This window comes from Diceros bicornis, chromosome 35 (assembly GCF_020826845.1).
Source record: "Diceros bicornis minor isolate mBicDic1 chromosome 35, mDicBic1.mat.cur, whole genome shotgun sequence".
Lineage (NCBI taxonomy): Eukaryota > Metazoa > Chordata > Mammalia > Perissodactyla > Rhinocerotidae > Diceros > Diceros bicornis.
Genome location: NC_080774.1, coordinates 2415091 through 2430397, shown reverse-complemented (window position 1 = coordinate 2430397; position 15307 = coordinate 2415091). Strand labels below are relative to the sequence as shown.

Here is a 15307-nt window from a genome sequence, read left to right as displayed (position 1 = left end):
CTACACCGAGAGGCGGCGGCGGCGGCCCGGGAGGATGGAGGCAGGAGGCGTCACGTGGCCAAGGCTCCTTGGCTCTGTGGGCCAGTGCGCCCAGAGCAGAGGGGGTCTCCACCCCATGTACACTGCCTGTGCCCTCAGAAACTCAGAAGCCGGCTGCCACCGGATGCCGGGTGTGACTGCAGACCACTCACCCAACAGTGACCCAACCCGTGACTGTCCCCGCCACTGGACGTGTCATCTTCTTCCTAGCTCTCAGCACCCTCTGAAATCCTTCCTTCCTGTTTTGTTTTCTCCCTGGCTAAAATACAGTGGGAACCGGGCACCTTGTGGCTCAGCGCCATATCCTAGCTCCGGGAAGGCGCCTGCTACACAGTCATGCTTCTCAGTGTCTGCAAAGGCCGGGGGTCTGTCTGTCTCTCCTGGGTCCTGGACTTCGAGGCCCCAGAGGAGAGCCATGTTCAGCTATCCTGGGCTCCAGGGCCTGGCGCATGGCCGGCACCCAGTGGGTGCCTAGTGAACGTTCGTGGAACATCTGCTGTGAGTCTGCATGGCCTTGCAGAAACTACTTTCTCTGCCAGGAATGTCCCTCAGCCTCATGCTCCCCCAAAAGACGTGCACGCCCATCCAACGACCCCCCACGGAGTGTCTGTCCTTTGGAAGGAAGTCACGGACTCTCCTGGCAAGCCACGCCCTGCCTCTCCTCCCGTTGGCTTCCAGGGAAGGCTCAGTAGAGACAGACCTCGTGGGAACATTGTGATCTGCTGCCTTGCCTGCCCCCCACGTCCCGTTGGCTCCAGCACGGGGATCCTGGTGGGTTTATCCAATGCCGTGTCTGCATGTGCTCAGAACTCACTGAGGGCAGGTGAGGGGGCCAATGAGAACGTGCTCTGCCAGCTGATCCAACATCTCCCATTTGCTGACGTGATGCGGAGGGCGTCTATTCTGGGGATGTTAGGGTGAAGAAGGACAGCGAAGCACAGCCACCTGTGGAGCACAGGGGTCTAACCTGGGAGCTTCCCAGGGCCAGGCCGGGACCCTGCCTGAGTGAACCGTCCAGTCAGGAAACTGGCTCGGCTGCAGCTAAGTGTTGCCACGTGGGAAGGTGGGCGCAGTGCGGCCCAATCCCCAAACTGTGTCTTGGAATTTCTATAGAGAAACCAGAAGTCCAGATCAGCCTGTAAAACCTCCTGATTTTTAAAGAACGTGGGAACGCTGTGGGCAAAGTGCAGTCAGCATGCAGCTGCCGTGGACCCCACTTCCCACCGCCTGTGATCTCATCTCCATGTGGGACGTGGCTGTCCCTAAGGGGGTCGGCCGTGCCTGTGGGTGTGGGACTTGGGGATACGGTTTATAAGGAACCGGCTTGTCCTCCGGGCCGCCTCCCCTGGAGAGAAGGTGACCTCTCGTTTCTTTGCTGGACAGTTCACAGGAAGTACCATCCCCGGAGCTTTGTCGATCCACAGGAGAAGCCTGGTGGACACTAGGGAACACGGATGCTCTTCTCCTGGACCAACTGGGAGCACGTGCGGGAGCTCTTGGTTCTAGGCAAAGTGTGGGGGGTCGTGGGGGAGGTCACACAGACCACCCACGGGGCAGCTTGGGGCCCGTTGTGAATCCTGCTCCGAGTGACTTTGGGAGGTGGCAGGGGTGCGGGAGGAGCCAGTAGGAGCAGCAGGGGCCGAGACCATGCAGGATTCGCATAGGGTCTGGCATGTTTTTGGCTGCCTGGGGCCTCTGGGGGGGAGAACGTTGGTCAGTCTTTCTGGGCGGGAGGCGCTGGGTTGGCAGCAGATCTGGACGGTGCCTCTGTCTACCATTCAGAATGCGTGCCTCTGTGTTCCAACAGAAACGCGGTGGGCGGGGCTTTATCCCCCAGGGGACTGTCCCTCGCCAAGCCTGTTTTCATTTGAAAATCCCACAGAGGTCCTACCAGCTGCCCAGCCCTTTGTCTGTCCCCCAACCCAGGTTGGGGCCACATCTGTCCGTGCAGCCCCCAGCCTGGCACAGGGCCTGGCGCACAGAGGTGATCAGCTCGTGGGCTCAGTGGAGTGGATAAATGCCCTAGCTGGCACAGTCAGCAGCAGCGGCAGGACAGCCCCCAAGGCAAGGACAGAGGGACGCACACCTAGGGCAAGCCTCTTCGTGGCCTGACAGCAGCCTCAAGCCCAGTGTCCACTAAGGTGGCCTCCCATCAAACCCCCCGCTGACGGCCACACCAGAGCTGGGAGCAGAGGACGCCGGGGTCTCTGGTGGGACGTGTCCAGAAGGGGCTTGTGTGTGCACCTGCTGTCCCCCGGGACGCCATCCCTCCACACCCGGCCCTCCTCTGACCTCCCGTGTCCGCCCACCCTCTCCCTCTCCTGCTCCTCCTCCCACCCTCCGGCAGGGCCATTTCCCTTCCTTCCTCTTAGAGAGTCTTGGCTCCATCCCCCGAGCTGGCCCCTCACATCCCCAATCTCTGGTTCTGGCTCCGAGGCTGATTCCTCCCAGCTTCTGCTTGTCTGTGGATGAGCCCTTAGGACTGTGTGTGTGGGTGTGTGGGTGGGTGTGTGTGTGTGTGGTGGGGAGAGCTTCCCTGCTCTGTTCTCTCCCAGTCAGTCAGTTCCTGGTACAGAGCTGGGTGTCCTCTGGGGGTGCCAAATGCATTCTCCCAAACTCCTTCACCCAGACTTTTTGGCAAAGAGGAGGGCTTCAGGGGATTCCTGAATGCAAATTCAACAGCGAGAGAGCAGCCTGTCCAAATCCGTGGGCTTCCCACGGCAGGGCCAGGCCCCTCTGGAGCCGGCCTCCACAGCCCCAGCAAAGGGACAGGGATGGGGCGGCTGCGGGGAGGACGCAGAGGGAGCCGGTGCCCCTCGCCACTGACCTTGAGGGCGTTGTGGGAGGTGCCGCTGGGCCGCCGCCTGCCCCCGTCTTCCAGCTGCATCTCGGAGTAGAGCTCCTCCTCGTCCTCCTCCATGATGTCTGAGAGGTCGGACCCCCGGCTGCTCTCCGTGTGGTACTCGTCTCCATGGCAACAGTGCGGCTGGGGGCAGGCAAAGGGGACACGGATGGAGGGGCGTCTCTCGGCCGTGGAGCTCCTCCAGATAGCGGAGGCCCCGAGGCCCTCCTCACTGCCCCTTCCCTTCCTCGCTCCCTTGTGAGCTCGTGACGAGTCTGGGTGTCTGTGTGCTCCCACATTACAGGTGAGGAAATGGGCCTAGACGTCCACATGCTCATCAAGCACCGGGAAGACCAGACCGGGTCTCCCAACGCCGAGCCCAGGCGGGAACAGGCACAGAGGCCCTGGGCCCTGGGCGGGACCGAACACCACTTGTAAGACACACGAGGAAACATGACTTTCTGGGTGCCACCAGCATCTCCAGCTGAGGGGCTGAACAAAGGCTCCACCAGAGGTTGCACACTCAGTGCAGAAGGGCGCAGAGCACAGTCCTGTCTACACCAGATCCAGGGTCACGCACTGGAGAGGGGTGGGGATGTGGGAGTGTGGGTGTGTATGCACAACGTAAAGGCATTTCAGATTTTAAACAATACCAGGTAGTCTAAAATACACACACACACACACACACACACACACACACACACACACACGCGCATGCAGGGTTGTCTGGAGAACAGCCTAGTCCGGGCAGGAGGTGGAACCCCTGTGCGGGCTGTGTGCACTCTGTGCCCAGCTTGGTCACCGACACCAGAAGGAAACGGTGCCATTGGGGAGGGACCCAGGGAAGAGGCTGGGACAGTGTAAAGGTTTAACAGGAAAGCCGCCTTTAAAATTAAGAGGAAATATTATAGAATTTGAAAGCTAGGGATATCAAATTCATGATGTGGATACCAGCTGACCTCTTACTGGCGATGAAACATGACGACCTCCCCCCAAGTTGAGTACACTTGGCACCACGCACACCGAGATGCCAACAGCCCTGATGGGGGCCTGCAGTGATGGTGCCATGTCAACTTAGCAGCCACGTCCTCACGTACAAGGAAAGTGCTCCATTATCCAATATCTCGAGTATTTAAAGCAAAATAAAGGTGCCACAAATCAAACTGCACACCCTGACGAGCTCAGATTTATGAGGGAAAAACACCCATAAAGATGCTCTGTCTTTGCTGGATGGTGTTGACTAAGAGCAGTTTCTTTATTTTCCTGGTGGGCGACATGACAGATGTATCTAATAGCATCCCGCGACATATTTATTAAAAACACCCTGGTTTTGATGACTGCCCTAGATGAGGACGCATAAGCACTGCTAGTCACATTAAGTTCACGCTGCTGAGAAGGAGGCAGTGTGACGCTCCAGGCAGAAGGCTCCGCCTGAGCTGCCCGGTGAGAGAGGCTGGAACGTTCTCGGCCTGAGCGGCTGCTGTGTCAGCGTTTGAGCTAGTCCGGCCCTAGTTCTTTCAATCAGGCGCCAAGCAGAAGCATAAAAGGGAATTGGTTTTAAATGAATAAACAAAGATCAGACTTCTTTTATTGAGGTCTTCCTGATGCTTATGGGAAAGCTCTCCCCGATGAGAACAGTCTCATTGATTCAAACCCAGGGATGAGTTAGGGACAAACTCATGGGATGGAAGGAGGCCTCTTTTTTTTGCCAGAGACATCATTGACAAGCCATTCATAGGAATCCTAATCCTCTCTTGGTGGTGGGCTTGTGACCCTGGTCTGCCTACTGAGATGTAGTGGGAAGTCTGATGGAGCTTCTGGAAAAGATTTTTCTCCCAGCTAAGAGAAAAGTGCCTGAGGACAAAGCCCCCCCTTTTTTCATCCATGTCTTCCTTCATTCTTGGGGTGCTGTCATATGAGGGTATAATTATTGGAGCAATGGCAGTCACTCTGTAACCATAAAAGGCCAAAAGAATGGAAGGTTCAGAACCCAGAGCCTGGACACGATTGAGCAGCTGAATCAACCTTGCAACCTCCCACCTGAGCCTTCCTGTGACGTGGGCTAATCACCTGTCTTCATTGTCTTACTCATTACTAGTTGGGCATTCCATTTCTTTTGTTAAAGTTAATGCAGCTAGAATTGTTTTAATCTTACGATAAAGAAGTCGGGTAACTTGCCTACGGTGCCACAGCTGGCAGCGGCAGAGCCGGGATGTGATTCCAAGTCTGTGAGCTGCCTTCTTACTGAGGCCCTGACACGGCCCTGCTGTAGAAGCATGTGCTGAGGGCATGGATGATCCAATGTCTGACGTGTCTTCCACCTCTGACATCCCAAGACTTTAGGACTCTCCAGGCCCTACCCTTCCTGTTGTCCAGGACTAGTCCTTGACACCATTGAAGGACATTCCCATTAGACTATGCAGGACCAGCAATTGGAGACCACACCCACATTGGATGGACTTGTTACTTATGAGCCTGGTCTGGGAAGGCAAGCATTGACACTGTTGCTCTGAGTGTAGGATGCTGACCGTTCGATTTCTGAATCTCCCATGATGCCTAGCACAGAGCAGATGTCCAAAAACCTTTGCCTGATTAATGAAAGTGAATTCACAAATGGTAGGTTCTGCCTAAATTGAGGCCAGGTGGTCCTCTGTGGATTTACCTGACCCCAAAATTGCCCCTATGACCAGCATGGGGCAGTCAGGAAGGGTGGAAGCTTCACATTTACACTTTTGAAACTGTCCCCACATGAGGTCACCAATGCACAGGCATCATGAAATGTACACTTTCCAACTCGACCATGATGGTTGTAGCCGGGCCTGGCCCCTCCTCGTCTTTCTCATGGACCGGGGATCTCCTGGTCTCCAGAGGCCTGTACAGAGACATCCATGCTAGGGGCTGATGGACGGGACACTGGGGCTGACGGGGGGACACTCGAAGCTGACTAGGGGTCACTCAGGGCTGACTGGGGGACACAGGGCTGATGTGGGGACACTAGGGACTGACTGGGGACACTGGGGGCTGACTGGGGGGACATTAGGGGCTGAGGGATGGGACACTAGGGCTGAAGGAGCCACACTGGGGGCTGACGGGGCTCAGCTCCCACACTCACCGGCTTGCCGAGCTCGGACCCCTTGAGGAAGTCGTCCACCGAGGCGCCCCTCCTCCTGACTTCCGGGGACTCATAGCTGTCCTCCTCGTCGGAGTTCGTGTACTGTCCGCTGCTCCTCTCCAGGAAGATGCTCCGTTTCTCTAACTTGGAAGGAGAAGGGGAAGAAACGGCTGAGGGAGGCTGTGGGGGGGCAGGCAGGGCGGCGGCCGAGGGGAAGAAGGCCTCCAGGCTCCAGTCTCCTGGGCCCCACCCTTTCCTTCTTGACCCTGCAGCCCCCTGGAGCCACCTCGTGGAGGGACGGGGTCACATGACCCACCACGCTGGCTCTCGGGCGGGTTTTCTGATATGCCTGCTGTGACAAGGCTGCTCCCCTGCCGTCCCCTCCCACTTACCACAACTATTTCTCGACTGTGCTGGGTTCCTATGGACACCAATGACATTCTCGTCTCCCTCCATTTGACACCTTGGCCTGGCTCTAAATCTCATCAATTAACATTTTCTTCAACAATGAATCTCAGAGGAATCTGCTTCCACTCCACACCTCCTGGAAGGTGGGCCGGCCAGGACCCCACAGCCCCGGGCTTTCCTGGGCCCAGTCTCTGGCTCCAGCCCACTCTGGGGGTCTTAGGGTTGCAGGATGCGTGGCTACCATCGGAAGGAGCAGAGAGGGGCAGTGCTCACCTGCCAGGCCCTTCCTGCCCCTGGAGCTTGGCCTGAAGCCCCAAGCACTGCTGTTTGGGGCCTGGGTTTCTGCTTTGTGGGAAATCAGAGCAGTGGGGCAGTGGGCCCGACATAAATGTGCATGTTCTGAAGGACTTCCTCTAGTCAGAAGCCACAAATTGGTGTTGAATTGTTGTTGGTTTTTTTTGCTGAGGAAAATTGGCCCTGAGCTAACATCCGTGCCCATCTTCCTCTATTTTGTATGTGGGACGCTGCCACAGAATGGCTTGATGAGCGATGCATAGGTCTGCATCCAGGATCTGAACCCACGAACCCCGGGCCGCCAAAGTGGAGTGTGCAAACTTAACCACTGCACCACCGGGCTGGCCTCTTGAATTGTTTCCTTAAGAATTAGTGGCCAATATTGACCAAATTAGGAGATATCACATAAAAGCCTGGATTTCCAGTTTTTCAAGAGGTGCTGGAGCGCTGTCACTGCAGCTCACATCCCTCCTGGTATCCTGGACGTGGCCTGCGTCACTCAGCTCTGACCTCTAAGGGTCTGCGCCCCTCCAGAGTTTCCCTGGCACGGCCGCCAGTCCCCGGGATGCCCAGGAAGTTGGGGTCTCCCAGCGGTGGCACGGACATCTCCACTTGCACCTCAGCGAAGGTGCTGCCAGGAGTCACGTCCTGGTGAGACCCTGCAGTCCAGCCAGCCGGGGCTGAGAGGACTGCTGTCCCTGTCCCAGGGCCCTGAGCACGGGCTCGCAGCAGACACGCTGGGCACCTGGTAGACGGATGCACCCCGGGAAGAGATGGGGATTTATCCCATCAGGGCAGGGCTCCTGGCCCAGCTCAGTTCCCCCCCAACTCCCAGGCATAACTTCACAGCTGTTTCTTAAAATCTCATGTCTCGTTGCCCATATCATCTGGAATATGGCCCCACCATAATCTAAATATGCCTTCTCCCCATGGCCCAGACAATTTCTAGTAACAGGCATGCAAATATATTTATGTGTACGTATGTCTATATGTGTATGTATGTGGATATGTACACATGTATGTAGATATATCTAGATGTGTGTGTGTGTGTGTACACACACACAGAACCCTGAAGTGAGCAGAGCCAGGAGGTGTGCCTGCTTTAGGAACATGGGTCCCCAAGCCGACTCCAGAAGGCCCCTTTCAGATCCCTGACAGATCAAAGCCTGGTTGGTGGGTTATTCACCCCCATTTTCTAAGCCAGTTTGGTAGATAACCATTTCCTCTGATTGTCTGGGTCCATATTTGCAAAAAACCCAGCATTTTTTTTTTTTTTGTGAGGAAGATCAGCCCTGAGCTAACATCCATGCTAATCTTCCTCTTTTTGCTGAGGAAGACAAGCTCTGAACTAACATCTACGCCAATCCTCCTCCTTTTTTCTCCCCCAAAGCCCCAGTAGATAGTTGTATGTCATAGTTGCACATCCTTCTAGTTGCTGTATGTGGGACGTGGCCTCAGCATGGCGGGAGAAGCGGTGCGTCGGTGCACGCCCGGGATCCGAACCCGGGCCGCCAGTAGCGGAACTCTCGCACTTAACCGCTAAGCCACGGGGCCAGCCCAAACCCAGCATTTTGATTCCATCAGGATCAGGCCTAAATGCAGCCCAAGGGGAGGGTGAAGGACACACGTGGCATCCTTCCTTCCAAGTCGAGGCAGTGGCTCTGAGCGTTCCGAGTGCTTCTCTCTGTAGACTCGCGGGTGTTGCTGGAATGTTCCATCCCAGCTGGGCTGCAGGGACGGAATGCATTCCAGGAGCAGTGGAACCAACGAGGAAAAACCCAGCCTTACCCTGCTGCTTTCGGCCACTCTCTGCGCAGCTTCCCGGGCCATGGCCTTGGCGACGGAGGTGGAAACCGGAGCCCCCTGCGGCTGCGGGAGGATCCGGCTGGGCGAGGGCGACCGCCTCCCTGGGCCCGGGCCCTGTAGGCTGGGCGCTTCCAGCATGTGCCCGTGGGCCGGGGCAGGCGCCCGACTCTGCTCCCAGGCCTCGTCCACTCTGACGTGGGGACCCAGGTGTTCATCTTTGGTATCGGGGGCTCCAGCACTTGCTAATGGCTTCGGTGTGGGAGCAGTTCTCGGGTGGGGGGTTGGAGGCACGAGGAGGTCGGCGGGAATGGCAGCAACCACAGAGTCTATGGATTCGCCCTGTGCGGAGAGGGTCCGCACGGTCACACACTTGGCTTCCAGGCTCCGCAGCCGCACCAGCTCCACGGCTGTGCCATCCGCCGTGGGGGCGATGACCTCAGCCACCTGTGCACAGAGAGAGCCAGCTCACAGGCCGCCCTGGGCATGGCGGGCAGCTCCTCTCCCTGCACCCGTGAAATGGGAGAGGCCAGCCCTGGGACTGCCTCTCCTGACCAGGGACTGGGGCCCCAACTACATCCGACTCAAACCACGCTGCACAGCCTGGAAATCAGCTAAGTCTCAGAGAGGGGCCGGGCTGGGGGGAGGACTGCCGCCCCAGGATCTGCTCAGCTTTTGGAGTTGGAAGGGGCAATTAAGCACACCCCTTTTCTTCCATGTTCAGCACCAACTCAGAAAGAGATGCAGGGCTGCAGAGGGACCACACATAAGGTTTATTACTGCCAAAGCTGGGTGGAGGGAAGGGGCGAGGCAGAGGCCAAACTGGGCTTCCTACTGCAGTGGAGAGGACAGGACTACAGCCTCTTCTGTACCAGCAGGGCCTGTGTGGGCTTCCCGCACGGAGTGTGGAGCAGGGGGCAGTCATGCACCTGCAGGAGGAGGGGGAGCAGAGGGGAGTCGTGCACCTGCAGGAGGAGGGGGGCAAGAGGGGAGTCGTGCACCTGCAGGAGGAGGGGGAGCAGAGGGGAGTCGTGCACCTGCAGGAGGAGGGGGGCAAGAGGGGAGTCGTGCACCTGCAGGAGGAGGGGGGCAAGAGGGGAGTCGTGCACCTGCAGGAGGAGGGGGGCAAGAGGGGAGTCGTTTATCTGCAGGAGGAGCTCTCACAGAGAGAGCAGGAGGTAGCTCAGATATTCACATCTGTCTATCTGATACCTCACCCCTTGCTCCTTGTGGGGAACGGGGTGGGGAAGGTGGAGGACAGACAGGAGCCTCCCCAAGCCCTCCCCAAAGGCAGTCGTGTCTATTTCATGTTCCAGGACAGGGATGGGGGCTGAGATTATGGGTTTCCCTACAGTCAGCATAAGGACAGGCTTGTTTCTCAGAGTCAAGGCTGGCCATTTGTCGATGTGCAGACCCTGCAGGGTTTCCCAGGAGGGCTCCCCTTGGGCATTAATACCATCTTGCCAAGAATCAGTTTGTTGGAATTCACAAGCCAGTCATGTCTTGAGGGGCTCTGGTATTGTGGGACTCAAGACTTTGGTGGACTTTTAATACTGGGAGGAGGAGAACAAGAAACGTCCAGAGCAGGGCAGATAATCAGAGTGGGAGGGAGGCAGTGAGAATTCTGGAAGGAGGGAGGACAAAAATGGACGGGGGTTCCCCGCATTCTGTGGCCGGGCCCTGGCGTGGCGGTGTAGGTGGTGTTTAATAAGTGCTGGTGGGTCTCGGGGATTGAGTAGGGAGAGGAGACGCTTCCAGTAGTCAACCCCACACTGACCCAGTGTCAGGTCAGTCCTGGGTGCACCCCCAACAAAAACTCACCCTGTGCCCCTTTGCATACACGCCGTAGCCCGTGACGTCGGCTCCGTTGGACAGCCCGGTGGTCGTCAGAGTGGGCGGCTTCCAGGAGACCTGCACGCTGGCCGAGGTGGCCCCAGCTTGGACAGTGACATCTTGTGGGGGGGCCGGAGGACCTAGGGGGGACAGAAGGCAGAGAAGTTTCACGGCATGGCCTTTGGCTGGTCTCACCTGGAAACGGAGTCACGCGTCACCCGTTAAAGTCGCCAGGGCAAGGAGGTGAGATTACGAGGTGTGGAAGCAAAGCAGAAAGAGCGAGGGAAAGCAGCAACTCCTGGGATACGACGCCGCACGGTTACCTTAACCTCGGCATTCACTGTCGCTTCCGGAACCACCTGCTCCCTGGCTCTCAGCTTGTGCGATGGGACAGAGCTACCTGGACCCGTCTCCAGGCCAGCCTGTGACTCAGGCTTGGCCAGTCAGCCCCGTGATCGGTTCAGGACGGGCCAAGGAGATCCCAGCGTTTGGCAGAGAAAAGAGAACCCTCCCTCCACCTCTCCCCTCCTCTTCTGCTCCCCCATTCCTCTTTCCACCTACTCTCTGTCCCTCTCTCTCTCTCTCTCTCCCTCCCCTCACTGGACTTAAGAGGACGTGAGCCTGGACAGCAGAGCACCCATCTTGCCACCTGGTGGGAGATGGAGAGAGACGGGCCCTGATGAGGCCGTTTGAACCTGAGAATCCAGCTCTGCACACGGACTTTCCAGCTGCACCCGCCGACATGCTTCCTTTTGTGCCTAACCCGGTTGGAACTGTGCTGGCTGGACCCTCCGAGAGAAAGTCTTGAGCAGCTGATTTGAGCAACAAGGAGGCAGGGCTCATGTCACTGGTGACGTGGTGACAGCAGGACCCATTCTGCACTGAGCCCACGGTGGGCCCCTTTCCTCTAGGTCTGTGCACGGCTCCCCACATCCGCCTGCTTGGAAGGACACAGCATTTCATCTGGAAGGAACATGTTTGTAACCTTGAGGGAAGGCTTGACACGCCCCATGGCCTGGCTGAAGCCCCTGGCTCCAGATCTCTAGGGATCTGCTCACTGAGAGTTTCCGTGTGCCGAGCCTTCTGCTCACTCTCATACCTCATCTTGCTGATCCTCACTCCATCCTGTGGTCTCAACACATCCCCACTGTGCACAGGGGGACACTGAGGGAAGTCACTCAGCTCCTACATGTGGGAAGCAGCATTCACCCCAGCACGAGCCTGTAGCCCACCGCCAACGGCACATCGACCCCACTCTTGATAATGAGCTGTGATAAAGGTCTTTAGAACCTCTTCACAGCCCGGCTCAGAGGTTAAATTCTGCCCGGACAGTTCCATTAAATACAACACAGTCCCTCAGTATCCTTAAGGGCAAAGGTCAAGCACTGAACCTGGTCTGGGACTTCTCTCCCACCCATCTGCGGTGAAGTGAGGCCACAGCAGAGGGCCAGGGCTCTGTGGGTGAAGGAGGACTCGGGGAGCGCTGCTCTGCCAGCTGTAGCCTGTCTCTCCACACGGGCGCAGAGACGGCTGACCCGGGACATGCTCTGAGGTCACCATGCGGGGCACTCAGTGCAGTACCCCCCGACACCTGAGTCCAGATGGAGCTAGGATCACGAGGCTTGCCCCTCTCCTCTCCTCCCAGGGAAGATCCCCCCATTCCCTCCACTGGTTTCCCCACCCACAGTCCAGATCCTCCTCCTCTGGGCAGGCAGTGGAAATAGCCTGCTATGGAACAAGGCCAGGGGCCCCTCAGCCCTCCCGCCATGAAATGACACGGCGAGAAGATGCCATCTATGAACCAGGAAGTGGGCCTCACCAGACAGCGAGTCTGCAGGCACCTTGATCTTGGACTTCAAGCCTCCAGAGCTGTGAGGAATCAATGTCTGTTGTTGGAGCCCCCAGTTTATGGTCATTTTTTGTAGCAGCCCCAGTGGACTAGGATACCCCATCACTGGGAGTCAGCCTACGGGAACACGCCCTGAGCTCGGGGTCTTCTCCTGGGTCCCCACTCCCGTCCATCTCAACGTGAGCTTCTCAGGAAGCCCTTCCCGACTGTCCCAGTGGATGTGCTCATCTCTCCTCGGAGTCCCTGGCAGTCCCTGTGGTTGGTGCCCCTCATTTCTTCACCCCCAGCACCGATCACAAGACTTCACAGGAGGCAGCAGTGGAAGGAGGGTCCTCAATATCCCAGTATCATGATTGACGTCCCGGTGGTCAGGCAGGAGACCAAAAGTCGTTGCAGAACATGGATAAGTTGACCCTTTATAAATTAGTTCCTACCCAGACGCTCCTCTCCTTAAAGCAGTGCTGTCCCACCCACCCTTGACCTTCCTGCCTTGTGGGTCAGACTCTGGTGATTATGGATTTCTCGAATAATGGAGAGCTCAATGAAAGAAAAACTGAATCCGTCATGAATTGAGAAGCCAATCCTGCGCTAGACGGAAGACCTTATGCGGTTGGTAAAAATGATGCCGGAGGACGACTGGATTGTTTGTGAACCTGCTGAGAAATGAGGATGGGCAGGGCTGGGTTAATTAATCTCAGAAGAGAAATCCAGCAAGGAGAGCATCAAGACAGGCTTGTCAAGGGAATTATGTGACTGTCCCAGGACTGAGGCAGCCTAGAGGTCACACAGCATGCCCTCAAATATTTGCCAAGGAGGCTACTCTTCCCCCGATGTTGGGGCCCCCATCCTGGCACAGCTGACCCGCTCAGAAGGGCCACCTTGTGTGTGCGCCCAGCAAAGATCAGCACGACAGAAATTTCTGTGGGTCCAGGTGGTAGCTGCCCCTTAGCACTGGGATTCCGATAAATCAGAGGACAAGCAGGCCCAGCAGTCTCGTCCCCCTTATCCCATCTCCTCATAATCTCCCGGGAGCACGTGTGGGAAGGGAAGGCAAGGGAGCCCATCGCCCCTCCTGTTACAGCGGAGAACGCCGAGAAGGAGCCAGCAGTTTACGTAGGAGATGTGCCCAGACCCAGAATAGCGTGGACAATGGGACTCCCTGTCTTCTCTCAAATCCGCCCACATGGGAGAGGGAGAAGGAGCAATTCTGGAAAGAGTGTGGGCGCTTCACTCACTCTCCCATGGCTGGGAGAGGACGCCGAGTCACCCAGGATGGTCTCGTTTTCCCCGTCTTTTGTAGGATGAGCCTCTTGCAGATGCAGGTGTGAAAAGAAATATTTTCAACAACACGGCCCCTAAACAAAATCCAAGTATTCTTTCCCTCTCATGCGTGCACACACACACACACACACACACATGCGCGCGCGCGCACGCGCCCATATTCCACGCTTCCTGGGTGATTGAAGGCATTTTCCAGGGAAATGGTGGCTGCCTGCAGTGTTCTCCCCTGCTCCCTCCCACCCCCTTCTCTCCCTTGGGGCCCCCGGAAGGATGGGCTCACCTGCAGGCAGCGTGGAGAACTCCACGAAGGCCTCCTTCTTCTCCCGCTGCTCCAGAGGCAGCTGCCACGGCATCTGGTGGGGTTTGGCCAGAACCTTCACCCTGTAGGCCATGTTGGGCCTGAGGTTAAAGAACTGGTACTTGTACCTCGCGGCCTTGACGATGTCAAACTCCTCCTCGTTGAGGAAAATCACGTGGCTGTAGTTGCTGTTGGTGGGCAGCCAGGACAGCTGGGCGGAGATCTGCGTGATGTTGTCCACCCGCAGGTGCGAAGGGGCCACCACCACGTCCTTGCCCACCAGCAGCGTGCACTGCAGCTCGTCCGAGCTACCCCTGCTCGTCACGCACTGCACGGAGATGCGGTAGGTGCAGGCCGCCATGTCAAGCTTCTCGACGAGGGCCTTAGTTCTGCCGCCCAGCGTGAGGCTCAGGCGCGCCTCCCCGTCCACCAGCACGGCGTAGCTGCTCACCGTCCCCCACCCCGGCGGCACCGCGGGGGGCTCCCAGCCCACAATGACACTTTTGGCGAGTTGTTTGATAAGGGTGATTTTTCTAGGGTAAGGCACGATGTCTTCTCCAATGTCGTCGATGTTCACATCCAGCGTCCCCGCGCCGTTGTCGGTGACGGAGTCCGTCTGAGTCGGGGAGTGGAGGTCGAAGATGCGCTCCCCCTCCACGCCGAAGCCGGAATGGTTGATGAAATTCTGATCCTGCTCGTTTCCCAGCACACTTGCCAGTCTCGATTCATTGTCCTGGACAAAATCCACAAAGTTGGAGGGCACCAGACCCCTCTGCCCGTCCAGGAGTTCGCCTGTAGGGTAGAGGGACAGCGTTATCCCCCAACCGCCCCCTCGGGCCCTGAGTCCTGGAGCAGACTCTGCACCTCTCTCTGATGGGCCATGCGGGAAAGCCGCTCGGGTACAGTGGGATTCCTCAGCTCTTTCCAGGAATCCGCTCACGTCACCTCCTCAGGGCCTCGCCCCCATGACCTGCACCCCGTTCTTGCCGTCTGCCTCACCCCCCATCAGTTCATCTGGTTTTCTCCATGGTGCTCACCGCAATCTGAAACTTCCGTGTTCACCTATCTGCCTGTGTCGACGAGCCCTCCCAGCTGGGGTAACTTACGCCCACGGGGGCGGGGACCTTTGTCACCACAACGGACCGTCCTAGAGCGACATCAGGCACACAGTAGGTGCTTGGTTAATGTTTGTTAGAAGGACGAACAAACATGTAAATACGTGGGTTTCGGAGGTTAAAAAAGTCAACGTCTCATTATTATTTTTGATTGGGGGATCACACGAATAGGGATTAACAGTGACTTTCCCCCTTGCAAAGCACTGTGTCCATCTTAATGAAGTTCCCGACGTGTCCACTGGGGGTGAAACCAGACTATCAATTTGGTGCCGGAACCACCTGTAAGTTAAGTGGCAAAAAGATGCCATCAAACCAGTTCTTGTGGCAACAGGTAGTCACAGTGGGGACCCCTTTTTATTTCGTGAAATGGCCTAACTTCTGTGTGTTCTCTTTGCTAGCAGGGCTCGAAAGCCTGCTAACAGCAGTGGCCCTG

At 57.2% G+C, this 15307-nt stretch overlaps 1 protein-coding gene across 1 annotated transcript in view; it reads right to left on the bottom strand.

Annotated features, from left to right (window-relative positions):
- Positions 1 to 15307, bottom strand: part of RIMBP2 (RIMS binding protein 2) — a 113168-nt gene that overhangs the window by 28362 nt on the left and 69499 nt on the right. The window contains exons 9-13 of the mRNA XM_058531230.1: positions 13742 to 14551; positions 10320 to 10471; positions 8484 to 8945; positions 5994 to 6137; positions 2867 to 3025 (exon numbers count right to left, since the gene is read on the bottom strand). Of these exons, the coding sequence (XP_058387213.1) occupies positions 2867 to 3025; positions 5994 to 6137; positions 8484 to 8945; positions 10320 to 10471; positions 13742 to 14551 (1727 nt within the window). The remainder of the gene's footprint in view (positions 1 to 2866; positions 3026 to 5993; positions 6138 to 8483; positions 8946 to 10319; positions 10472 to 13741; positions 14552 to 15307) is intronic.